Source organism: Halichoerus grypus, chromosome 4 (assembly GCF_964656455.1).
Source record: "Halichoerus grypus chromosome 4, mHalGry1.hap1.1, whole genome shotgun sequence".
Taxonomy (NCBI): domain Eukaryota; kingdom Metazoa; phylum Chordata; class Mammalia; order Carnivora; family Phocidae; genus Halichoerus; species Halichoerus grypus.
The window spans coordinates 179,767,737-179,795,260 of NC_135715.1; the positions used below are offsets into that span (position 1 = coordinate 179,767,737).

Sequence of the window (27,524 nt, forward strand, 5' to 3'; positions counted from 1 at the left end):
CTCACCAATCAATCTGCTTTTGTCCACTGTCCCTGTCACCACCCTTGCATCCAGGCGGCCACAACAGCCTGACCATCCAGCTTCCGTTCCCGCTGCTCCCTCCCCCCTAATGATCCATTCTGCACCGAGCACTGGCCAGAGGGATCTTTTAAAGGTGTAAATTCTGTCATGTCACTCGCCTGTTGAAAACCCTGCGAGAGCTTCCCACTGCATCTACAACTAACCTTAAAACACTACCCAGACCTTCCAGGCCCGGCATGACCTGGCCCCAGCCTGCATCTCTCCTCACCCCTCTGCCCCTCCCCGGCGTTCAGCACCATCCAGCATGATAACCTTCATCGAAGCCTCAAACACACAGAGATGTTCCCACCTCGAGTCTTCACGTGGACATTCACTTCTGGAAAACCTACTCTGGTTCTGCTTGGCCGACTCCTTCCCACCCTCCAGGTCTTAGCTGAAATGTCATGGAGCAGCCCTCCCGATAACCCTGTTCAGTGGAGCCGCAAACCCCTCTGGATGGTCTTGCTCACTGCACCTATTCACGTCTCCACAGCGCTTACCACAACTTGCAATTTGATGCTTATTTACCTGTGTATTATCCGAACTTCCCACTAGACCGTAAGCACCCCCCAACCCCACCAGCCCACACCTACTTTCTTCTCCATGAGCGCTCTGCTCAACACGTAGAGCTGAAGACCGATTCAAATGCAAGGCGTTCCGTGACCCACTCCTGCTGCCTCTTCAGCTGTGGGTGTGTGATGCGCTTCACTGCTGTTCCCTGCACACAGCCCCCCGCCTCCTCGGCGTCTGGAGGTCCTTCTCCACCCGCCCCGCCCGGTGAGCTCCTTGCCATCCTCTAGGACTTGGCACGTTAGTAAGCCTGCGCTAGCCCTCTCCAGATGCTCTGCCTGGAGGACTGTGTGCACACTCACAGCAATTTCTGCCCTCTGTGGGGCTGTACTTACTACGTCATCTTACACTTACTGGACCCCCACTAGCGAAGTCTCATTCTTACTGTTTCTATTCTGTAAAGCAGTGCTACTCGCTGTGGTCTGCAGATGGCTGGTCCCGATGAGAAGGGGAAATAGGCAGTGAGTGTTCAGAAACCTTTACAGCAGTTTCATACTGTTATGACACCCAAGGATGAAATCTGTGGGCTTTCTCATCCAACAATGTAGTATCCAAAATATCAATCCAGCAAGTTAAACCCAAAGCAAACAGAAGGAGGAAAATAATAAAATTAGAGTTGAAATAAATAAGCACAGAATAGGAAAAACAAAAGAAAAAAACCAATGAAACCAAAACTGGTTCTTTGAAAAGATGGATGCAACTGAAATGCTGGAGCGACAAGCAGCGCGAGGACTCAAACTGCTAACTTCAGGAATGATGGGGGACCGGACTCCCGACCTTACAGAAACACAAAGGGTCGTGGAGGGCTACTACGCCCATGTCACAGTATACCACTCCAGCACAGAAAGGAACGAGGTGCTCATTCAAGCTACAACATAGATGAACCTTGGAAACGTCATGCTAGGTGAAAGAAGCCAGACATAAAAGGGAACACACATTATGTGATTCTGTTCACATAAAATGTCTAAAACAGGCAAATCTCTGGGCTCGGAAAGTAGATTAGTGATTGCCAGGAGTTGGGAGAAGGGGGAGTGAGGGCTGATTGCTAATGGGTATGGGTTTCTTGGGGGAGAGGGGGTGATGATAACGTTCTGGAATTAGAGAATGTTAACGTTGTATAACCTGTGAATATACTACAAACCCAGTGAATTGCATTACCTTAAAATGGTGAATTTTATGTGAATTACATCTCCATTAAGAAAACATACATATACACACACCCACACAATTAGACCCACAAAAATACCTACCAATCTGTAATAAACTGAACTTTTAAATATCTGGTCCTTCACCAGAGTTAGTTTGAGAAGCACTGCCTTAAAGAGTTATAGGAGCTGTTGGCTGAATGACTAGTCACTGACCTTGTTCTCCTTCCCCCTCCATTGTTACTCACACTTACACATATACACACACACACACACACGTGCGCACGCGAGCACCCACAGGCTCTCCACCGTGCCCTCCCTGCCCCAGCTGACCCCTCATGGTTCAAGGACGAGGCTGCTGAAGACCATATATTCACTGTATGAAGGCTGAACACCAAACCATCAATCATGAAAGCATTCTGAGCTCCATGACTGGTTTAAAAATAAGCACAAATTAAAATTAATGTATTTTTAGGCCTAATGCCTATACTGAATTAAACATTTTTTATGCCAATCAGGCATTCACTGTTCTTTATTTAAACTGTCCAACAGGCATGAACACAGGGTGGTCAATATAACGAATACACTCTGAAAACTACCTACCATTACGGCTCCATTATCCTGGCCCACAAATATCCGTCTGCTATCATGATGGTAAGCCATAGCAGAGCAGGGAGCTGCCAGAAAGACAAAGACCATATTACAAGCAAACCTAAGCATTCTAAGTCATTGTTCAAAATATATTATTATACAATTTAAATTTAAAAAAGAGGGCAAGAATGTTTTTTAGAAAATAATGATGTAATTAACAAGTCAGGAAACGACAGATGTTGGTGGGGATGCGGAGAAAGGGGAACCCTCCTACACTCTTGGTGGGAATGCAAGCTGGTGCAGCCACTCTGGAAAACAGCATGGAGGTTCCTCAAAAAGTTGAAAATAGAGCTACCCTACGACCCAGCAACTGCACTACTGGCTTTTTACCCCAAAGATACAAATGTAGTGATCCGAAGGGGCACCTGCACCCCAATGTTTATAGCAGCAATGCCCACAATAGCCAAACTATGGAAAGAGCCAAGATGTCCATCAACAGATGAACGGATAAAGAAGGTGTGGTGTATATATATACATACACACACATGCAATATTATGCAGCCATCAAAAAACCCGAAATCCTGCCATTTGCAACGACGTGGATGGAACTAGAGGGTGTTATTCTAAGCGAAATAAGTCAATCAGAGAAAGACATGTATCATATGACCTCACTGATGTGAGGAATTCTTAATCTTAGGAAACAAACTGAGGGTTGCTGGAGTGGTGGGGGGTGGGAGGGAAGGGGTGGCTGGGTGATAGACATTGGGGAGGGTATGTGCTATGGTGAGCACTGTGAATTGTGTAAGACTGTTGAATCACAGACCTGTACCTCTGAAACAAATAATACAATATATGTTAAAAAAAAGAAGAAGAAGTAGGAAGGGAAAAATGAAGGGGGGGAATTGGAGGGGGAGATGAACCATGAGAGACTATGGACTCTGAGAAACAAACTGAGGGTTCTAGAGGGGAGGGGGGTGGGGGGATGGGTTAGCCTGGTGATGGGTATTAAAGAGGGCACGTTCTGCATGGAGCACTGGGTGTTATACGCAAACAATGAATCATGGAACACTACATCAAAAACTAATGATGTAATGTATGGTGATTAACAACATAATAAAATTTAAAAAAATAATGATGTAAATGGAAAATGTTACTGACATTCTTTCTGTTATTTTAGTTTAAAATTCCAATTCAAAAAACGTTCTACATTATTTTTATGACTTTGAGGGAAGCAAGCCAGCATGAAGTCTCATCTGGTTGAAACTCCTACCTGTAGGCTGCAGAGCATGGGGGCCAGTGCTTAGAATGAGTAATCTGTTACCCAAACTCAGGAGGCCATCCTGCCCCGACTCCTCTTCCCCCTCACAGGTAACACAGTGGCTGGAATCTGTAGAAAAGGAGTTCCCAGCACCAGAATTCCCATTCGACCATACATGCGAGCAAGCTAGGAAAGCCACTTTGGGATTACGTGTTCTCTTCCAATGGTGAGGAAAGGCTCCCTTTCCCATGACATACACAACCTCAGTTTGTAGTAAGCAGAGTTGTGAGGTGTATACATGCATGTTTCTTTGTCCACAGCAGTATTATGTGCCTGGAATAGTACCTGCTTCCTCTCGTGTTCATATCCCCTTCCAGGTTCTACCTGTCTTTCTTCCAGAAAGCTTGGGCCACAGTTTCAGAAAGGAGAAACTCTAAATCATCTCCTTATGCTAAAAATTAGAATTAAAGTGATTTGGAAAATGGAACATGTGGAAAAAGAAATATTTGGGTTCATTTCAGCCTAAAGAAGTTTGACTATGGGAGAACCACAACAAGGGAATACATACTGTGAAACAAACTTGAGTTTACTTTAAGGTAACACTTCTTCTAAAAAAGTAAAAGAAAAAAATCTCATAAATGCTGTTACCATTTGAAAACAGTTTAAAGTTTTCTCTCTAAAAAGGGCTGATATTTTCCACTGAAGGATGAAAGTAAACTAACGCTGGACCGCACCTGAAGGCAAAGACACAGCGAGCTGCGTGATCAGGTTACGGAAAGAGGTTTTTCTCGGGTGCATTCAGAGAACTACCCCGCGGGTAGGGAGGTGCTGCAGGGTCTGCACACAAAACAGTCACACGTGACTGAAGCCTGGACCCCTCACCCACCACACTGAAGTGGGAGACTATAAAGAATGATCGAGGGGCGTCTGGGTGGCTCAGGCGGTTGAGCATCCGACTGCTGACTTCGGCTCAGGTCATGATCTCAGATCGTGAGATCAAGCCCTGCGGCAGGCTCTGCGCTGGGTGTGGGGCCTGCTTAAGATTCTCTCTCTCCCTCTCCCTCTGCCTCTCTTTCTCCCTCTCTAAAAAAGAATGATCGAGTTTAAGAATTATAATCACAAAGGTATATGTATCTTCTTCATATAAAGTACTCTTCAATAACCATCATAAAATTATCTTTGGCAAATCAAACATGCGTTGGTGATTTCTGATTCATCGTCACCATTTTTGCTTACTTTTAGGTTGGTACAAAAATCTTTAGTTTTCAGCTTCTTTTCAATTCTTTTTATGTCCAACCCTGTAACAAACTATACATAAATATGTAACATGCTCTCGTGTAAAATTTACAATGTGCTGAGTAGTTTTATGAGGCTAGAGAATTCTCACATTTAAAAAAGAAAAAAAAAAAAAAAAGCTTCCCTAATTTATTTGCTCTGTATGTAAAGATGTCCTGGGTTTTTTTTCCTAGAAAGGAAGCTTCTAATGAGATAAGCAGTATTAATTAAAAAAAAAAATTGGATATGCATAGTTTTATAAACACGTAAAACACAAATCATCTTTCAAATTAGCGGCCTTTTAAAAAGGCATCATCGCAATCCAAAATCATACGCTTAAAACTCGAGCTTTGTAAATAAAGGTATTTCTGTTTTTTTGGAATACAGCCAGGCTGCTTCACTTATGTATTGTTTATGGTTGCTTTCGCGCTATGACAGCGCCGTTGAGTGGCTGCCACAGAGACTGGCCCACAACGTCTAGATGTTTACAGGCTGGCCCTTTGCAGAGAACATTGGTGGGCAGCACAGTTCTGGAATCCAAGGGGCATGGACCGAATTCCCACCACAAGCAACTGACTCAACCCCTCCGCCATCAGTTTTCTCACTTACCAAATGGTGAAAAAATCATCTACCTTGTACAGCTGTGTGATTTCATGAAGTGGTATTACCACAAAATAGGCACGAGTCACAGAGTAGGTTACAGAAACTAGGAGTTACCATTTTTCTTCAGCTAAAGCAGATTCTGAAAGTTATTTTTGTTACGTGAGGCAAAGTTATGAAACAACTGGATCGCATAGAGCAATACACTAAGGTCTGGATTACTGATCACTCTGTTAGGTCACAAGGAAAAGTTCAAACTGGTGGACAGTCACTAAAATGTCCTCAACTGGATAACCTGTCGATAGTTTTTAGAACAAGACACTTCTCATATTTTGAATTCGGTTTTCAATTAAAAGTGATTGTAGAGCAGTCATTTCTCATAATTTCATTCATTCTGTTCTCTGCAGGCGGTGTTCTTACAGTCTCCTCAGTGGTGTAGTTCCAGACAGAACTGTAAGGCACAGTAAAGAAGCATCCGGAAGCAACAAGTTGAGCACGTCTAGGTGCAAACACGTGGGTGTCGGCCACCCACAACGATGCTATGCCTGTTCTTTCCAGTTGTTGCCGGTCCTTCCAGACACAGCCTTCTGGGAACTGCTTCCAGGGGGTACGTTTAAGCCAAGTTAGCAACTGCTAGGGAGGGCAAGTGAGAGCCAAAGCCACGAGCTCAAGACCTAAAAGCCAAGGAAGAGTGCACACTTCTGCTAAATTTGAGGAGAGAAAGTCCACAGCTGTACTAACTCTCTGGGCTAAATACAAACTGAGGAGTAAGTAAACTAAAAATAGGACAAAATCCATCTCAGTGTCTATTCCAGGGAGCAGGAACTCCAAGGTTGAGGATGCAAGGACGTGAAGCTATGCCCGAAACGTGAGGTGTGGAGGAATGGAGGGGAAGGAGGAATAAGAGCAACAGCGTGAACAAGACTGTCCACAAAGATGACAACACACCCCCCCAGCACTAGCAGGACTTCCTCAGGCCGCTGCTACTTCCAGGGGGGAGACCCATCCCTGGGCCACCGGAAGTAAGGAATCATCCATCTGAGAGATGCTCTGCCCTGCTCCAAAACAAAGTTTGATTTGAAAATTTATTCAGCGGGCTCTCTGAGTGCACAGACTAAGACACCGGGTCATCGTCACTGAGAGTGAGTAAGCAAGGTTATGCGCCCCGTCTGCCCGGACGCGGGCAGCAGGAGGGGCTACTGCCTGGCACCCAATGTCATGGGCAGGTTTTCAGGGAGGCTTCTCAGAGGGTCCATGCTGTGGAACCGTATGGCTCCTTCTGTAACAGTTATCTTCACAGCAGTATTCCACAGAGCCTTCATGTTCGTTGCTTAACCACCAAGACAGGCAAGGTGAGCAGCCTGCACAAGCTGTCCGGGGAAGGCAGGAAAAATCCAGCTCCTGACTGACTCCTAAATTCTTCTGAATGTGATCACAGGATCCGAACAGTGCACGCACACCGGAACAGACGTACGAAGGAGAAAGCGCCAGCCGAGAAAGGAGGCACTCAGAAGGATGACCCAGACTGACTACTCGGAATATGCTGAAAAATTGGCTGTTCTGGGTTTGTAACACACTCTACTGCCTCTGGACTAACTCTTGAGAAAGCTGGGAACGCTGTCAACAGTGTCTACAACGACCGGCAAGAGTTCTTCCTCGGAGGACCTGACCATGGTCTTCAGAAGGAACAAAGCATCAGGCAGGCCCCAGCGCCTCTGTTCTCCTCCTCGGGGGTCCTCTGAATACTGAAACCCTTAGTTGAGGAAAATTCCTCATGAAGGACCAACACCACACGAGGGAGTGAGCAGAGCTACGGTGCCTTCCACGTGGCCATTTGGGGTAGCAGGACCCAACCCCAGGGTGGGCCCAGGGGGCATGCAGGCCTCCGCCCAGGGCTTTCTTTTCAAGAGAGGAGGAGGAGAAGGGGGGGCAGGGACGGATGGCAGGGCTGTCACATCCGCACGAAGGGCTGGAACTTATCATTTATGTCACTGCCTCCCAGGGCTCTTTTAAAATCTCAATGCAAAAGCTTTATCTTCTAGATTTATTTTGTGAACATATTTAACTACTGAGAAAATTCTCTATGTAGAACGCGTTATACTTTGGACCCAATCTCTCAGTAGTACCCGGAAGTTTGTGAAAAGGTTGGGCAGAAGGCTGGTTATGAGGGCACGGGAGCGCAGGGCTCTTTTTTAGTGTCAGCCTCAGCCCCTGCCACGTACACAGTCATTATGAATACAGGTTGGCAGAATGAAAACAAAGGGAAACCTGGGGGCAGTGAGGCACGCCCCTCCCCCGCCTCTTCCTTTTTTTTTCAGTTTTGCTCAAGTCAGCTTCAGTTAAGCCAGCAGACCTGACTTCCTTTGCCAAAGAAAAGTTTTCCTGCAGTTTAGCACAGCCTGTTGGAGTATTAGGCAACTAAGAAACCCATTTTGAAATATAGTAGCACACTTTTAGAAAAAATATTTTATTAATTTATTTACTGGGGGGCAGGGCAGAGGGAGAGAGAGAATCTCAAGCAGACTCCCCGCTGAGCATGGAGCCCCACTTGGGCTCGATCGCACAACTCTGAGATCATGACCTGAGCTGAAATCAAGTCAGACAATTAACTGACAGGCACCCAGGCGCCCCTCTAGCAGCACGTTTTAATCCGGCATTTTGAAATTTGAATCACCAAAGGCATTAGACATAGTCCCCTCAAGTGGAACAGTTCAGCTACTCACAGGCCATGGTGTGGTAAATGCTGGGCCAGTACTGCCCGCTGTCTCTTTTCAGCCATACTCGGATGGTTCTGTGGAGAAAAGAAAAGAATGAAAGAGTAGTCTTTAGCAATTTCACCTTATTTGTGCTCCAGGGAAACGTAACTATTTACTTTATTTTCAATCCTATTTCCCAACTGACCTTGTAACATTAATCAATTGGACAAATTGGAGAAATACAGCAGCGCCCACAAGTACAGCACACAGTACGTTACGTGCAGGCCGGGCACGCGCGCGCACACACACCCCCCCATATCTAGCTACAAATCTATGACCATTTATGGCAAGTTATGTGGTAGCTATGAGTCAGAATTTCAAATAATTTTAAAAATATGGAAAATCTTATTATATAAAGATATACAAAGAAAACTGCTGCTTTTCTTAATAAAAAACAAACTATGCAAACTTGGTCGCCTGCCATCTGAGCCGAACGAGGGAAGCAGAAGACATCAACGGGCAGACAATGCTTCTGGAGAACCGGGAGAGATGTGCGTAGAAAGCAGCGCCCAGACCGCTGCTGGCTCCAGATAATTCCCGGCCTTCCTGCCCCCGGGAGGAAATCATCCCACGCCAGGTCTCCGGGCCTCTCCTTTCATCAAAACCCACACGGGGAGATGAGGAAATCCTGCACACAGGCAGGAAAATGGCAAATGACCAAAATAGCCAAAGTTTCATATGCTGGCTTATCATGTCCGGAGAACAATAAGGAACACTGGGGCTCTTCCTCCTCTGCTCGCAGAAGCTCCTCACAGCTCCAGGCCCCTTCCTCCTCCGAATGCGGGGGACACTCCCTGCCTCTCCCCGCACAGACTCACTCCGCCCCTGCGCTGCGTCCCAACCACCCCACTGCCCCCTCCTGTCAGCTCTGTCACAGTCACACTAGGATTTCTACCAGCAACGCGGATCCTGGCACATGGCTGGCACTGATTAAATGTCTGCACCTTAAACTAAAATACACAAGACTAAATGTTGACACTATGTGTCTCCATTTTGTTTGACATTCAAGACAAGTGTGACTAGTCTATGAGGATAAAAATCAGAATGGTGGTGCTTCTGGGGGAGGAAGACAGAACGTAAAGGGATATGCCGGAGCTTTTGGGGTAATGATAAGGCTCTGGGGAGTTGGTTTCATGAGTACCCGCATTCGTCAGGACTTGCCCAACTACAATTCAGATCCATACAGATTACTGTATATAATTAGACTGCAATAAAGAAAGACTAGATGTTGACCTTCATTCATCCAAATAAGTAAGAGGACCTAGCAGCACAGTGGGCAAACCGCTACTTTGTATATGAACTGGATACAGCCCTCTGTAGGAGAATCCACGTGTACAACACGCCATCTTCCAGCCGCTGCTGACTGGTCACAACTGAGCCTTTGCCAACTTTCTCCACACCCCACCCCTGATCACAACCGGCTAGACCAGAAATGGCCATCTGATCCTAGCTGGATCAATCAGCTCCTCCCTTGGGAAATCAGAAACAGAGAGAGAGAAAAATAGATCAGTATCTCTAATAGTTGAAATGGCTGTTTCTTGTCATATGTTTTCCAATTTAGACTGCAGAATGTTGCACATCGAAAAAGGGAAAGAATGAAGTCAACCTATTAAAAGAAGCAGAAGCAAGCTGAAGAGGGTCCAGGTGAGAGTCCCCCATGCCCAAGACGGAGCTATTTCCCTAGTCTGGGGTTCTGTGAGGCAGACATCACAGCATCCTTACCAGAAACACTCTCAATAGCTTAAGTCAGCCTGAGTTATTTTTGTTGTTGGCAATCAAGCAGGTACTAATACAGGACATCTGATGACACCAAGAATACCAAACAGTTTCTTCAGTTGAGCACCATTAAACAAGCTCCTACGTGATGAGGTTCACAAGGCAAGATAAATAGGCAGACTTCCTTTCAAGGTACCTGTATTGTGACAGTAAGCTCTAAAAGTCTAAGTTCACATCCAAAATTAAACGAGAGAGGGAGAGCAGAATAAATCATGTAGGAAGGGACCTTTAATTTTTATAGTTTGTAATTCCACATCCTCGTGGACGCCCAGGCAGCTCAAAGGATGATACCGTGGCACATGCTCTTCCCTCGTGGAAGAAGAGCAATACTCAGTAACAGAGAAGTTGGCCGTTGAGTGGGAAACCCTAAAGCTTATCTCTGCCATCCAATCGTCTAACCTCGAAAAGCCTAATTTTTATTTCATGAAGTTCAGAATGATATCTAAAATAGCCCCAGGTCAACATGGAAACTACCCAGACACCAGCATTTGGGAACACACAATTACTTCCTTTGGAGGACAAACATCAGTATTACAATTTGGTCTGTGCCCAGCTGACCTACGGCGCACCAGCTGCCATAGCAGCTGGAACTGGCAGGACTTAGATGATCTCACATGATGTTTCGTGTGAAAATCGGTTACATCCAGACTGAGAGAAGACCGTCCATGCTTGAGAATCAAGTTCCAAAACAGGCACTTGACCTTGATAGTCAGCTCTACCTCTCTGTATGCACATCTTCTGTCTGGAATTCTGTCCCTTCTCCTTTCAAGCCATCCCCTTTCCCTTCCTTCCACAACAATGCTAAAATCTCCCATTTCCAAGATTAAATCAAAACAACGTTAAGTTTAACACCTAACTCCACTACTACCAAGAACCTACGTATTAAACAAAGTTGTATAATTTCTACTAAGTAATTTAAGACTTTGTTTTGTATTGTGTTTTTTTTTTTTTTAAGGTTTTATTTATTTATTTGACAGAGACCATGAGAGAGGGAACACAAGCAGGGGGAGTGGGAGAGGGAGAAGCAGGCTTCCCTGCCTGTGTTTTTTTTTTTTTTTTAAGATTTTATTTATTTATTTGACAGAGAGAGAGACACAGTGAGAGAGGGAACACAAGCAGGGGGAGCGGGAGAGGGAGAAGCAGACTTCCTGCTGATGTGGGACTCCATCCCAGGACCCTGGGATCATGACCTGAGCAGAAGGCAGACGCTTAACGACTGAGCCACCCAGGCGCCCCTTGTATTGTGTTTAGAATGTGTCTCAATTGGGTAATAAATGGTTGTAAAAATAGGCTTAAATTGGGCTGCTTATTAAAAAAAATCAACAAATTCAAGAGCTCAAAAAAATTTACTATTCAGTAAATTGGAAGTAAAATCTAAAGTTGAAAGCAACACAATAATACAGTTTAGTAACATTTACAGGACAAAACTATTAAAAACTCTAGCCTGTTATTAACAGACCATATAATCACTGAGTGTCAAGATCAGATTGTTTTATTTCTACAAAAACCACAATATTTTCTGCCTAACTGAATGTCTCAGCTACTCTCTCTGAGTTAAATTAAAATATCACAGCTTAACTTTTCCTTTAATATTTTGACAAGTTTACACCCACTCACCTAAACTCATTTTATGCTTTGCTTGCTGCTTATTCTAGCCATTTTTTACGGATGGGTTTTCTTTGAGATTCCAAGAGCATGCCAATCTGAAAAAAAAAGTCTTTCCTTAAAACCAAGACCTTAGAAACATGTTCACCTTTGCCAGGTTCTATTTTTAAGTTATTTTAAAACAACAGTCTGATATTTTTCCAAAAGGTACTTAGAAAGGAAATGTGTCATTTCTTTCAGAGGCTACATAAAATCTTTTCAGAGTTCTCCATGCTACCATTACCTATACCAATCTCCTCTTGCCCTCGTAGTTAGAGAAGCCTGGGCTTACATATAGCTGCAGTTATTTTCCATGGGTAGGTGAGAGAAGGTATTTCTATGTAAGATGGTAATGTTATATATGCATCACCACGCTGGATGCCCACCACTACCATCACTTTATTTGTCTATCATTCTTCAGCTAGGTGGATGATCCAGTTATTTTCCAGATAAAGGAGAAGCCAAAGTTGGACTGTATTTTTTTAAGTATTTCAGACTGCAATGTGTTTAAAGTGTATCGCTGTGCAGGGCTCAGCAAATGAACAACTGAAAACAATAATAAAATGCCATTTCTAGGGCTCTCATAATTTTCTGGCAGCACTGTAAATCAGAACTAACTCTCTGGCGAGAATTTGTTTCACGTACTGAGAAAAACGTTTCCTGCCTAATACGGCTGCTGCTACTAATAGTAATGACAACAACAAAGTGATTGAGGAATTCCACGCTTGGCAACTGATTCTGAAGAAATTATTTAATATGCAAAAAAAGAACTACACATTACAAAAAAGTTCCTATGAGCATTATTCAAAGGAGTAAAAACTGGGGGAAAATGTTAAATAATGAAATGGGTTAATGGCATATTAATTCAATTGCTTATGTAGTCATTACAAATAGTTCTGCAAATCATGGGTTCAGATAAGCTATTGAATTAGTATGCTTACGCAGTCATTACAAATAGTTGCAAAGACCATGAATCCATGAGAAAATGTTTATGAAATGTTAATTTTTTTGTAAACGGATGTATCTAACTACTGTAATTGGGCTGAGCCAGGCTGGGCAGGACAGGTAGGAGAGGAGAAGGAACACACCTGTAAAGCAGACGAGGCCTTCAGCTCCTGGGGGGGGGGGGGTCGGTCCTGGAGCCTTGAGACTCAGAGAACTGCAGGGTCCCCAACCTCAACTCAGTAAGCAGAAGAACAAACCAACAATTGAACAATTCCTCACGAGCCCGGAGGCACTCAAGGATGTATCTGCTCAACTCAAGGCAGCTATCTAAATGTGAAGACTGGGGGCACCTGGGTGGCTCAGTCGGTTAAGGGGCTACCTCCGGCTCAGGTCATGACCTCCAGGTCCCAGGATCAAGCCCCATGTCAGGATCCCTGCTCAGTGGGGAGTCTGCTTCTCCTTCTACCCCTCACCCCACTCGTGCTCTCTCTCTTTCAATGAATTAAGTAAGTAAATAAATAAATGTGAAGATTGTGCACTCCCTAAGACTGTGTCTGGTAAATCATTCCCAACAAGAGCAAACAAGGCTGAGGAGTAAAACAGGCCTTGGGTCGAAGCCCCAGTGCACATGCAGGCTCCACAATCAGAGGCAATTCCAAGTAGGCTGCAGCCACTTCTCTTTAGAAAGGCAGAGCCTAAGAGGCTGGGGTCACCCCTCACTGAGAGCTCTCCTTCTGAGGTTGGTACGGTCTTCAACAGAAGCTCCTGCCACGGGTGAGGCCTTGAAGTCTGGAGCTGGTCGTGCCCCCATCAAGTCTGGTCAGGGATCTGATGCATCCATGGAGGTCAGTGCAGAGGGCCAAGAACACACAGAGCTAACAAGGAGACACGGACCCACAGACTGAAACTCAAGGGCTGGAGGCGATGGGTGGAGAGAAACCTTGAGAATGTCACCCCCCAGGAGAAGTGAGTAGGGGGCAGGTAAAGGAATCAGATGCAGAAAGGCAGGAAAGAGAAGACCCCGAAAGACACAGGGCCACGAGGCCTGAAAGACACAAGGCAACACACCGTGCCTCTTGACAAACGTGTTCCTGCTTGACTTCCTGAATAAGTTCACAGCGATGAACTGCAGTGGCAGACAAAGCTACTTCCCGGATTCTAGAAAACACATCAGGATTCAAGAAAGGCTACTGCCGGTTGAGAACGTGACGCCACATCCTCATGGCAAAGACAACACCCAAGACCTCCATTTTATACTTAGGGAGGCGAAAGTAAAGGGAGTCAACGTCCTAAAATCAAACAAACCAACATCAGTTTGTTTAGTTGTTTTGTCCAATTTTATTGCCCTTTTATCAGAGGATGATGAAAATTCACATTTCAAAACATTACAAAAGTAAGTAATTCAAAGCAAAGCAGCTTTATATGGTAAATAATAAGTAAAAAATTTTTTTCAAAAAAAAAAACGCTTTTCAGAAAATTCAACATTTTATCCTCCAAAGCAGTAACCCCTAAACAATAAGGAGACATGAAGAATTAAATTACTCTTTCCCTCCAAACAAATCTAGAGTGTGGAAAAGTCTAGGTCTAACTTCAAAGCTCTCATTTAGTTCAAAGAAATCCTGACTTCTGTGCTAAATAGCAACAGTGACTCTAACAAAACCTCTCTCGATTAACATGCACTTTGTTTGTTTTTGTTTCAAATTTTTATTTAAATTCTAGCTAACATACAGTGTAATATTGGTTTCTGGAGTAGAATTCAGTGATTCATCACTTACATACAACGCCCAGTGCTCATCACAAGTGCGCCCCTTAGTCCCCATCACCCATCTAGACCCTCCCCCACCCACCTCCCTCCAGCCACCCTCTCTCTCAGAGTTTCTTGGTTATGAATCTCTTATAGTTTGCTTCCCTCTCTTTTTTTCCTTCCCATATTTTCATCTGTTTTTTTTTTTCTTAAATTCCACATACGAGTGAAATCATACAGTATTTGTCTTCCTCTGACTTATTTTGCTTAGCATAATACACTCTAGCTCCATCCATGTCATTGCAAATAGCAAGATTTCATCCTTTTTGATGGCCGAGTAATATTCTGTTATATATATACACATATGTATGTATATGTATGTATGTTATATAATATTCCAATATATATAATATATATATACACATACGCACATCTTCTTTATCCATTCATCAGTTGATGGGTATTTATTTTTACAATAAAATAAGCTAGGGAAGAGAAAAAGTTATTAAGAAAACCATAAGGAAAAGAAAATACATTTATAGTACCATACTGTAAAAAATCCACATATAAGTGGGCCTGCACAGTCCAAAGCCATGTTGTTCAAGAGCCAACTGTACTTGCTGTTTTAAGCCACTGAATTTTGAAGTGGTTTGTTTCTAGCAATAACTAAATGACACAATGCTATCTGTTCCAAAAACAGAATACCTTTTTTATTTTAAAGATTTTATTTATTTACTTGACAGAGCGCACACAAGCAGGGGGAGCGGCAGTCAGAGGGAGAGGGAGAAGCAGACTCCCTGCTGAGCAGAGAGCCTGACACAGGAACTCGATCACAGGACCCCCGGATCACGACCTGAGCCGAAGGCAGACGCTTAACCCACTGAGCCACCCAGGCGCCCCTAGAATACCTTTAAGAATACTTAGGAGGTGCCTGGGTGGCTCAGTTGTTGGGCGTCTGCCTTCAGCTCAGGTCATGATCCCAGAGTCCTGGGATCGAGCCCCGCATCAGGCTCTCTGCTTGGCGGGAAGCCTGCTTCTCCCTCTCCCACTCCCCCTACTTGTATTCCCTCTCTCGCTGTGTCTCTCTCTGTCAAATAAATAAAATCCTAAAAAAAAAATAAGAATACTTGGGATTCTGACCTTAAAATGAAGAATAAAAATAGCACATGGCATTTACTGAGTGTCAAGGATTTAAAAGTACTGAATCAACAAATAAGTCCACTTTAACTTTGAACTGAAATACAGGATCCTCACTTTGCACAGATGCCAATTTGAATCCCAAGAAACTAAAGAAGTTACTGTAAAGCATAAGTGAAGTTATTACTCTTAATTAAATATTATTCAATATTTTTCATCCTACCAAGGATCAGAATTCTGCATGTTCTTTTACCTTACTACAGCAGATACATGAAAAGCAGACTAAAAACCACAGGTATGATTAAGAATGAAGTCTGTATTCCAGCAAGACTAGTCTATGATCTTCTCAAAGATATGCCTGATGATCAGAATAGGTAGAGAATCTCCTTTCATTTCTTCTAGTCCCTTTGACTCCCTCTTTGAGGGAGTTAAAAGCAAGTTAAAAATGTAGGAAATCACTAAGTCTATAAAGCCTCATCTGCTTAAGCTAGAAAGAGGAGGAACGAAGACAGATTCCAAGCATGGTTCTTCTTGTGAAAAGCACTGGCTCTCAAACCAAAAGGCATCTCGTGGGAGTACAGATTAATACCATATTTAAACCTAAAACTCCATGAGATCACACATCTGGATTAAATACATTTTATTTTCCAGTATGATTACCTTGAAAACCACGCCCACACTTTGATAAATAGAGTCAAAAAGCACACCAGTGCTTTGGTAAAATCACAAGGCCAAATTCTGTCTTGCCTGACACGTCAGCATTTCTAAAACCAGATCTTTTTTTTTTTTAAGTAGGCTCCGTGCCCAGCATGGGGCCCAATACATGGCTTGAACTCATGACCCTGAGATCAAGACCTGAGCTAAAATCAAGAGTTGGACGCCCAACCGACTGAGCCACCCAGGCGCCCCTTTTTAAATTTCTCAAAAAACACCCTAATTATCCCAAAACAGCTAAATGAAAGCAATTCAACCATTTTTACATTATAAACTGATATACCAGGATTACTCAACCAATTAAAGACAAAATACAGAGGATAGCATATGTTACAAATTAAGCCCAAGGCCTGATTCTTTTAAACTCTTACAATAGTTAAATTTGAGGAAATCTGATTTTCTAGTCACTCTTAGGGCTGCTGATACTATTTCATATCTGGATAAATCACCAAACATTTCTGTTCCCTTCAGCAAAAGATATTTTTTCCTACTCTAACCACCTCCAGGGGCCATAGACACGGTGCATTCTGGGAGCCTCGGTGCTTTCTCTAACATTAGGATGTTAGCCTACACGAGAAGGAAAAGGATATGGTCATCAGTGCCATCTGCTCTTATCAAATAAATAGCAGTTTCCTTTCAGCCAAGTCTCATGAACTCTGCCCTCTTCATTCCTGCTGCAGAAAGAAGCCTTTCTCCTTTGGTAACAAAGGGGGGAAACACTAGATTTTTATTGAATTGACTATCTAAACGGAAAGTCAGGGAAATCAGCCTCTTTTTACCGAGGAGAATTAGATTGGCTGAGAAAAATGTAAATTTCCATCTCCTTCTACAGTCAGGGAAGGAATTCTGAACAGCTTCAACGGCCCATGATGATGACTCTCGGACTCCTGATTTTGTCACAGGCAGATTTTTATCCCAAGAGGAAGGCTACTTATGTGGCATGTCCAACAGCTCCTAAATGAGGAATGCCTCTCCAGAAGCCAGATGGATGGTCTTCTACCTGCAGATGTTTTTTCTTTTTTTTTTTTTTTAATATTTTATTTATTTATTTGACAGAGAGAGACAGCGAGAGGGAACACAAGCAGGGGGAGTGGGAGAGGGAGAAACAGGCTTCCCGCTGAGCAGATAGCCCGATGTGGGGCTCGATCCCAGGACCCTGGGATCATGACCTGAGCCGAAGGCAGACGCTTAACGACTGAGCCACCCAGGCGCCCCTTGCAGATGTTTTCTTTTCTTACTTGAGGAACCATTCCTGCTGTTATCTGTTCACTGTTAGCATCAAAATGATTTTTTGTGACCTCTGTGCTACTAAGAAGGCTAAAAGCCATCAGAACCTCTAGGAGCAGGAGCAATCCAGGCAGGATGCCATCAACGTAGGGTCCATGCAACACTTTCTTAACTTACCAAAAAAAAGTTCAAACTCTATCCATAGCCTACATGTCTCAAAACACAAGGTTAAACTAACCCCCAAAAAGCAGAGTTTGAGGCAGTAAGGAAGAGTAGCCTCATTTCCAATTCTGTTCCAGGCTTCTTTCTTCCTACCAGGTCTGCTTATTGATTCCCTCAAACTAACAGCTGAGAGACCACTGTACCACCTGCTTTCCTTCTGGGATTCTGGAATTTTGGCAAGCGCTAGGCAGAGAGTACCAGCCCCCAGTAAGAGCGGTGGGTACAGAGTCTCTAACGAGCCCCCTGGTAGACAGTATTTTACGCATGTGGTCATAACTCAATGCTGAAGGAATGGAGCACTTCTTGAGTGACTCTCCACAGGGCAAGGGCTCACGGAAGCTTATGCTGCTTTCCTTGGACTTCACCCCCTACCTCTCTTGTCACCGATTCTGTCTGTGTCCCTTTGCTGTAATAAATCAGGGCCATGCATACGATTGTATGTTGGCAGTCCTCCTAATGAATCACTGAACTGAGGGGTGGTCTTGGAGCCCCTGAACACAGCAGGGCAAAGATTTTATAACGGAAAACTCATGACTGATATGACTTGTGACCAATATGGAAATGATGAGAAGACGCAACTCAAAGACAGTTACAAGAACTTAGGTTTATAAGTGACTCCCAAAATGGTTATTGTTCTACTTCATACAGAAATTTTTTTTTATTTACACACACACACATTCGAAAAGCAGACATCTTTAGCTTCTGATGAGATTAAAATAATTCCATGGGAAATAATAATAGCCAACACATACACAGTGCTTTCCCTGTGTTGGGCACTGTTCAATGCACTTTGAATCTTAATTAATCCAAGTCTCACAAAACCCTGAGGTAGGTACTGTCCCCATTTTGCAGATGAGAAAACTATGGCACAGAAAGAATAAGCAACCTGCCCAAGGTCACATGGCTGGGATTCAAGCTCAGGCATTCTGGATCCAGAATCTGCTCTCGACTATGCCATAAAAAGAAAATGATCCTCACAATGAAGGGCCACTCTAACAACAGAGAAATAAATGCTTCTTGCCTTCTCACTTCTTCGTTTTATTTTCTAACACAAATCAAAGAGTCTTCTTTTAGGCACTGCGTGACAACAAAAACACAGCAGTTAATACCCCGGGTTTCAGTAAAAGCCAACAGCTTCCAGCTATGCCAGGTTTTCTCCTAAGCATAACACTTAAAAATCAAGCTGCTGATTCAAAATTGCTTCCACGTGAACAGTTAGTATATATATAATTTTTCCCTCAAACTATCTTAATATGCTTAGAAAAGTCTGAAAGGAAACAAGTATATCAGAGTAAATAGCTGGTATAACAGCAAGAAAAGCAGATGCTACCCAAATATGTTAAAAGTTGGATTTCTCTAACTGTTACTGTTTACCGGTCTAAGTGCAACATCCTACAATATTCCAAACACATGAGATTTGCCTTTGTTTGACTTATGCCAGGCAACTGAGTTCCTCACAGAAATCAATCGTGGCCTCCAGGCCCCTGATGCAACAGCATAAGCACGTTCATCCTCCAACTGTTTCCCAAAAATGAAGACGGCAGGACTGCAGCCTGATTTCTACGGCTTTCTCATAAAGTTTTTTCTTTTAAAAATTCTATCCTTCTGCGTACTCTTATTAAATTTTTGGTGCAGTCCACAGGGAAAAAAAAAAAAAGTTCAAAAGGCAAACGTGTCCAGGGAATGGTTTTCTCGTGGTCTCACCACAGTTCAGTTCTGTTTGGAAAGCTGAGTCATTTTTCTGTTCCCACTATCAGGAAAATGATTGCTGTAGTTCTTACCACTCAGGTTAGTACTTTTATTTTTACAGTTTCCTGACTAGAGAGACAGTCTGACTTTATTGATTCAAGAATGCTTTTTTTTTTTTAAGCTTTACAAAAGTAGCATTTTTGGCATGCTGAAAAATGCCAGGTCCCAAGTTCAGGCAACTGCAAACTAAAGTTAAAAACACAAATTCAGGTCTAGTGTAACAAAAGAGTTTGGGGTAATTATGACTCCAACAAAATCTACATGAATGCACACAAGAGAGTAGTTGCCATTTTCTGTTAACCCTTTGTGGCACAGGAACTCCAACGATTTCAGATCAGACCCCTAAGCTCATGGCCCAAACCATTCCCAGTGACTCCAGGTACGACCATATTAGGCTCGGTATTCCACATGGGTTTAATATTCTTTGAGGGGATTATGTATATTTAGATTTGTCCTACACGGTTTGGTTTGATGAGAACATGTAAATAACTCCAGGCAAATATATCCCGGAAACTGACAGAAAAGAAGACAAAGTGTTTGCTCCCAGTGGGCCTACACAGGCAAGCACCATGACAAGTAACTCTTGTAGAAAGTGGTTCTCAAAGTGGGGTTCCTGGACCAACAGCATCAGCATCAACATCTCTGGGAACCTGGAAGAAATGCAAACTCTCAGGCCCCACCCCAGCCTCACTGAATCAGGATCTGATACATGCTCAAGTTTGAGAACCACTGTCTAGAGAGACCAGATAAATAAGTACATGTAGCCTAAACCAGGGTGTCTCAACCATGGTGCTACTGATATCTGGAGCTGGTAATTCTTTTTGTGAGGTACTTAGCGTCCTGTGCATTATAGGATGCTGAGCAGCATCTCTGGCCTCTACCCACGAGATGCCAGCAATACCCTCCTCTAGTCGTGACAACCAAAATGTCGCCAGATACTGCCAAATTGCACTATGGGCCAAAGTCACCCCTCCTTGAGAATCACTGGCCTAGTTTAGAAAAATGGACACTAACTTCAGGTGACCCTCTCATCTTTCACTTTCCTCTCAAAATGCTCTCAAGCCATTTCTTGCTGCTTTTAGCTTTCATAAAATGAATTAACTTCAGCTGGAGCCTACTTTAAATGTGAAAAGTTACTGTTCTGAGCATTAAAGCAGAAGTTTTTTTTTTTTTTTTTTTTTTTTTTTTAAAGATTTTATTTATTTATTTGAGACAGAGAGAATGAGAGAGAGAGAGCACGTGAGAGGGGGGAGGGTCAGAGGGAGAAGCAGGCTCCCTGCTCGGCAGGGAGCCTGATGCGGGACTCGATCCAGGGACTCCAGGATCATGACCTGAGCCGAAGGCAGTCGCTTAACCAACTGAGCCACCCAGGCGCCCTAAAGCAGAAGTTATATAGAAAACGTACAAGCTTTGTTTTAAAAAACAAAACAAAACAAAACCCTGAAAACTAAAAGGAAGGATAACTAAATCATAGCAAAAGGCAGAATCCTAGCATTTTACACTTGCGGCCAGAACAGTCCACCGCTGACGGATACCGCCTGCATTTGGTTTCTCCAAATGTGCAGCAAACCTGGATGCATGGCAGAAAGACCTAGAGCCTCCGAATCAGCCCTGGGTTCAAATCTTCATCCAATCACTTACTAGCTATGAGCCCTTGGGGCGTGACTCAGTATCCTTTGTGCCTCCGTTTCCTAAACCCTCAAAGGCCCACTGCAGTAGGATGCATACACCCACCGTCCGTTCCAAACACCCACAGCGGGGCCCGGGGACAGCACCTGCACTTACACGCACCGCTGCTTCTGCAGGAAAACGCAGGAGCACTCACGCTGCACGGGATAAATAAAGATTACAAACAGTCTTGTCTCTTCAGGGCAAGTTTTAGCAGCAAAGAGTTTTCAGGCCCTGTTTACAAACAAACAAACTAACTAACCAACCCACCTCTGACTTTTAGAATACATTTAATTTTGGAGCTACTGATAAGGGAAGTGACTGTACCCCCCCACCTCATGGGGGGATGTGAGGACTGGATGCAGCCCGTACATACATAGGTCCAATTCTCTATGGATAGAGAGAAGGGACTTTTAGAAGGTTAGCTGTTGTTATTTCCAAAGTATGAATTCTGATCATGTCACTGGCTTTGAAATCTGTGATGGTTCCTCACTACCTGCAAACTAAAGTCCAATTTCTAAGAGTGGTGCACAAGAAAGGCCCTTCCAGAACTGGACACTAGGCCCTCCAGCTCTCAGGACTCTTTTCCTGCCATGGCCACTCATATACTCTTTGCTCTGGTCACCTAGAAATAACTGTGGTCCTCTATTGCCTCCTGTTCCTTCCATCTGCCTGGCGCAGGGCTGTGCACCCTCCTTCCTTCACACAGCCCACTACTCTATCCAGTGACATCTCCTGAGGCTTTCCTTGAACCCTGGCCCTCAAGGACACACTTTCCTCTGTGTCTCCCCAACACCCTGGAAGCTGAGGGCACAGGGCCATCCCTTCACCAGTCTGTCCAGCCCTTTGGAAACAGATTTTGGCGTCACTGTCTTTCTACCTCACAGGTCCAGCCCACAGTGTCTAATAAATGCTTGTTTGATGAATAAGGGCGGTCAGTATTCTGTTTCCTTAATATGCTGGTTCTATCAGGTCAAGGGCCATAAAAATCAATGAATCAGAAGTCAGGAGGGCAGGTGCTGTGACTTTTGATCCGTGTTGTATTCCCTGAGCCTGGCAATCAATAGGTACAGTATTCTAAATCTATAAATGAATGAATACATGAATGTATGAATGAGTGAATGATTGAAGAGTATGACACGTATCTATGACAATGTAAAGATGCACCACCACATCCAACAACAACAAAAACCCATAGCCACATGCTTTCATAAATCCCATAAAGTAAGGCACCTGCTCAAAAATGTCCTACCTTCAAGGAAGCTCCAAGGGCCTGAAACACAAATTAGAAACACAAGGCTCCAACCCTCACCTAGTCCGGTCATCAGTAAGGGCCCTGCTGTGCCCCAGTGAAAAAGTGAGCTGATCTAAGGCTCCCCCAGAACATTTCAGTCCCAGAGCAGCTAAGTAATCACTTCCCATAAAACATTTATCAGCACTGCTCCTGGCCAGTAATCTCAAATATTCAGCAATTTACGCAACATGCATGAGTCACGGATATTTTACCAAATAAGATAGCTAAGTTTTATAAAATATTGTCTGCATCTAAGTTCATATCATGCAAATATCATTATTGTGTCCTTCGCCTTTTCTTTTCCACATTCCCTTCTTCTCCCTGTGGCTCATGCACCCCCTTCTCCCTTTCCCTTACTGCTTCTGCACACCCACACCCAGGTCCTTCCAATCGCTCCCCACCTCCTTTGAGGTCAGCTACACGCAAATGAACTGGAGAGACTATTGCCTGCTCACAATAAACGGACTCAAAAGCAAGATATATGGGGGCTTCAGGTTTTCTGTTCCCAATGAGGACAGGCCGTCAATGGTACTTCGAAAGCTATGACTACAAAAGGCTGGACTGCACTGTCAGCTCAAAGGGGACAGCAAGGACCTTCCACCTTCCAGAGGCCTTTATGACTTTTGGAATATCACCATTTAAGATCACTCATTGTAGCAAGGAAACACAATTTCACTTGCAAACATCAGTCATTTCCTCCAAATTCCCACGGTAAAGCCACAAACCTTTTAAACGTTTAGGGTTTTAAAAACACTAAAGTTTTAAAACAAATAGTATCTCTTCCAATCACACAGCCTTGAGCAGACCAATGAGCTGGAAAGAGACGACTTTAGGTGCATAGAGACATGCTTTAGCGATGAGTTTAATTCTTTATGGCAAGTGATACTGGTTTTCCGTTAACGGTGGAAGATAATTTTTTCTTTGAAATAAAAGCACCTAACCTTTTCAAAAATAAGTCTCTTTTACGAAAAAACAAAGCAAAACAACAACTATGTAGTAAATAAGAGTTCAGATGGTTCTAGCAGCTGTAAAAAAAATAACCGATCTAGGCAGCCGGTGTTGTGCGAAAAGAGTTGTCAACCCCAGAGTAAAGCAGAAGTAAGAGAGAGAAAGCCCCCGGAGGTCTGTTGAGAGCCGGGAATCCCTGGCACCAGGACCCCGCGCAGTGCTCCTGGCTCCAAGGCTTGGAACTGACCGCGGAGGGCCAAGCACCCCCACCCCCACCCCACAGAGGTCGCGACGCTTTCGAGGAGCAAGCAAAACCCCACAAAGGAGAGCAGGGACGGGGGTCCCGGGCTGGAAGGGGCGCGGTGGGACTGGGGTTGCCAGGCTGGAAGGGGCCAGGATCCCGAGCTAGACAGGCGCGGTGGGGGTCACTTACTGGAAGGGCTCAAGTGGACGGGGGTCCCCCCGCTGGAGGGGCGGGTCCGGGGTCCCGGGCTGGAACGGGGTAGGATCCCGGGCTAGGGTGGCGCGGTGGGGGTTCCTGACTGAAGGGGCGCACTGGGACGGGGGTCCCCGGCTGGAAGGACGCAGTAGGACCGCGCGGCGGTCCGGGGGAGCGCCGTGGGACCAGGGTCCCGAGCTAGAGGGTGAAGGTCCCGGACTGGAAGGGCGCGGCGAGATGCCCGGGGGCCGAGGACGCCCCCCCGCGGAGAGGGACGAGGCCGCCGACCCCACCGCCCCCACACCCCGTCGCCTGCGGGAGTACGGGCCACCCCCGTCGCGCCTCGGCCGGCGCACCACCCGCCAGCCCTACCTGTCCTCGCTGGCCGTGATGACGCCGTCCTCCTTGGGGATGAGCAGCGCGGCCGTGACGGCGTCCTGGTGCCCCTCGATCTTGCTCAGCAGCACCGGACGGCTGCTCTGCGGCCTGGAGTGGATCTCGGCCGCCATGTTCGCGCGACGGCGGCGGCGGCGGCGGCGGCGGCGGCCTCCCCGGCGGGCGGCCCATCAGCTGACGGCCGGGCGGGCGGGGACGCGCCGGTTCTGCTCCGGCTCCCGGGGCCGCGTGGGCGCCGCGCCGCCGTAAGCTCCCGAGTGCTGCCGCCCGCGCCCGTATTGCCTAGGGAAGCCGCACAGCGAAAAACTCCGAGCCCTGAAAAGGGTCCCAGAGGGCGTCTGCCGCGGACTGGAAAAGTGATAAAGGTTGAAAAGTGAAGGCATTCACCCAGGAATGGATTGAGCCGTTGGAGGGGACGAGAAATTGTCCCCCAAACCAGAGCCTTCTGGAAATAATAATACTACATTGTGTTTATTCTAAGAAGCCATTGTTTGGAAGACGTTCCAAGATGTTGGAAGTGTGAAAAAATATAGTGCAGTTTAGAATCTTTGAAAGACAGTGACACTCATTGAGTGGTGACTATATACAAGGCACTATCCCAATTTCTTTACACGGATTGTCTTATTTAATGCTGATAACAACTTTAAGAGATGAGAGATAAGTGCTTTTGTATTCTCATTGCAGAGATGAGAAAACTGGACCACAGAGAAGTTAAATCACTTGCTTAAGGTCGCACAGCTGTTAGAAAGAGAAAAGTACTAGAACTCCGGGAGCTGGCTTGGTACTATGAGCCAGGCATCTGCGTTGCTGGGAGCTGGCCCGGTGCTCACAGCTGGTTCTTGCGGAACATAAACATTAGACAATGCCACTCCATAATCCTATATAAACACAGCAAAACATGAAATTGTTCAAGCCACAAAAATGAACAAACATCCCTCTATTCTGGCGAATAAAAGTGACTCCTCTTTCTTTACCAATTACAGCTTTAGCTTCTGCCTAGTTTTCCTCCCTTTAGACAAAATTAAAATCTCCAATCATAGAATTATCCCCATTTCCTGACAGCATCCAGTCCAGTCCAGAGGAAAGCCCTTCTTCCTTAAACCCTCCCTAAAATCACCTAATACAAACCTAAATCCCACAATAAGTTCTTTCAATCACCAATGCCCCATAGTTCCCATGATATGCCTTCTCCTGCCAATAAGCAATCAACCCAACATGTTCAACTATGAGTATGTTCCTGGTGGCTTTTGGCTGGAACACATCAGTAGCTATTAGGTTAAAGGGTCATGATGGGGACCCAGAAAATCATTGACTCCAGAGACCTCCCCTCTCTAACCCACACTCCCCCTCCAACACACACTGTATTATTCTGACTCATCAATTGCAGAATTCCAATAGAGGATGTACTGTACACAGGGCTATCCAGCACTTAAAATGTGACTAGTCCAAATTGAGTTATGGTATGAGTGCAAAATACACACCAAATTTTAAAGACTTAGTACAAAACAAAACAAAAAGATGTTTCATTAATAATTTTCATATTGATTACATGTTGAAATGATAAAATTTAGATATACTGAGTTAGATATTTTAAAAATTAATGTTCCCTGTTTCTCATTATTTTTTAATATAGCTAATGAATTTTAAATTATGTAGATGTTTCACATAACAATCATTCGTGGACTTTATTCAACAAACATGTATTATACACCCACTAAGGACCATATGCTGACAAGATGAATAAGACATGGTTCTTGCAAGGCTTTTACAGAGTGATGACTAGACAGGCCACTGAATGATGTTTTCAAACAACAAATATTTATTTGTTGCTATGAACCAGGCACCATTCTAAATGCAGCTATGCTCCAAAGACACAAAAATCGCTCGTCCATTAGAACATATATTCCAGTGAAAGAATCAGATAATAAAATAAATAACTAAATTACATAGTATATTAGAAGGTGTTAAGTGCTGTGAAAAAAAAATAAGACCATGAAGGGCGATAGGGACAACAGAGGATATTGCAATTTTAAACAGGATAGTGTGGAAGATTTCAAGACGCACTACATAGATCCGCCTTCATAGAAGGGAGGCGGTCAGCAGACAATCTTGGCTTTCAGCTCCTTCAGGGTCTGCTTCATCTGCAGAGAGCCACCATGGCTCAGCCATGCCGTTCATGGGGCAGCCCAAATTCGGTAACTAAATGAGAGAGGAATATAAAGGTCTGGCCGTGTCGGTCTGGTGCAGGACATGCTGATAGAGTTCTCTCCCGGATTGGATGAGGATTTGTCAGGCCTGTACCGCAGCTGACTTTTCCTGCCTACTCCTGTTACATCTGCCTCTCTTCACAGCTGTGGATTCCTAGAGACCTCCCCTCTCTAACCCACACTCCCTAATAAATATCCTGCACCCCAATCTCTGTCTCAGCATCTGCTTCCAGAGAATGCAGCCCGAGGGAAAGCCTCACGGAGAAGGTGACATTTGAGCCAAAAAGGAGAGTAGGCAGTAAGCCATGTAGAAGTATAGAGGAAGTCCTCTCTTGGAAAGGGAACCGCAAGTGCTAAGGCCCTGAGGTGAGAACCTGCCTGGGGTTTTCTAGGGCTGGCAGGGCAGCCAATGTGGCTGGAGCAGAGTGAGTGAGGAGTACAGAGAGATGAGGAAGAAGGGTCACGAGACAGACCATGTCGAGCCCTGAGGCCATGGTAAGGACTTTCGCTTTTACTTTAAATGAGATGGGAAGCCAGTGGAGGATTTTGAGGGCAGAAAACTTCCTTAATCTGCTTTTGGTCTTAAAAGGCAAGGGTGTCAGTTGGGAGGCTAATAAAATAAGGCGGTTGAGAGATGATGATAGCTTAGCACAGAGTGCAGGTGGTGAGAAGGCAGCAGAGTCTAGACATTTCTGGAAGGTGGAGCCAATGAACTTTGTTGGATGTGGGGTATGAAAGAAAGAGAAGTCAGGATTTGTGGGATGACCAACTGGAGGAATGGAGCTGCCCTTTGACCAGTCTGGGGAAGGTGTTTGGCCAAGAAAACAGGGAGTTTGGTTTGGGATGTATGAAGCTTGAAGTGCCAGTAGATGTCCAGGTGCAGGAGTTTTGTATACACCACTAAAGAGCAGAAAGGCCTGTACTGGACACGTAACTTTGGGATTTGAAGGGACGTAAATGAAGTGCACCAGGCCACCCTGGGCACGGTCTGTTTTCTGGGCCTGGGTCCTAGAGCCACGTAGTCCCCTTAGCATATGTTTATTGAATAAATAAACAAATTCATGATTGAATTTTAAAAACTGGTTGATTCCTCAACTCTGTGAGTTAGTGGTAAAAACTCCCTGAGACCCTACATTTTTGGTTCCGTAAATAAGGTTCT

General features: G+C 44.6%; 1 protein-coding gene across 2 annotated transcripts in view; it reads right to left on the reverse strand.

Moving 5' to 3' along the window:
- WDFY1 (WD repeat and FYVE domain containing 1) overlaps positions 1 to 24,381 on the reverse strand; it is a 48,197-nt gene extending 23,816 nt beyond the window's left edge. Inside the window, exons 1-4 of one of the 2 annotated variants that reach the window (XM_036098713.2) lie at positions 24,135 to 24,381; positions 8,223 to 8,290; positions 3,637 to 3,753; positions 2,379 to 2,452 (exon numbers count right to left, since the gene is read on the reverse strand). In XM_036098713.2, coding sequence (XP_035954606.1) covers positions 2,379 to 2,452; positions 3,637 to 3,753; positions 8,223 to 8,290; positions 24,135 to 24,271 — 396 coding nt within the window. In that variant the 5' untranslated portion in view covers positions 24,272 to 24,381. The remainder of the gene's footprint in view (positions 1 to 2,378; positions 2,453 to 3,636; positions 3,754 to 8,222; positions 8,291 to 24,134) is intronic. The other variant, XM_036098714.2, reaches the window with a different exon arrangement.
- Positions 24,382 to 27,524: the final 3,143 nt, after the last annotated feature.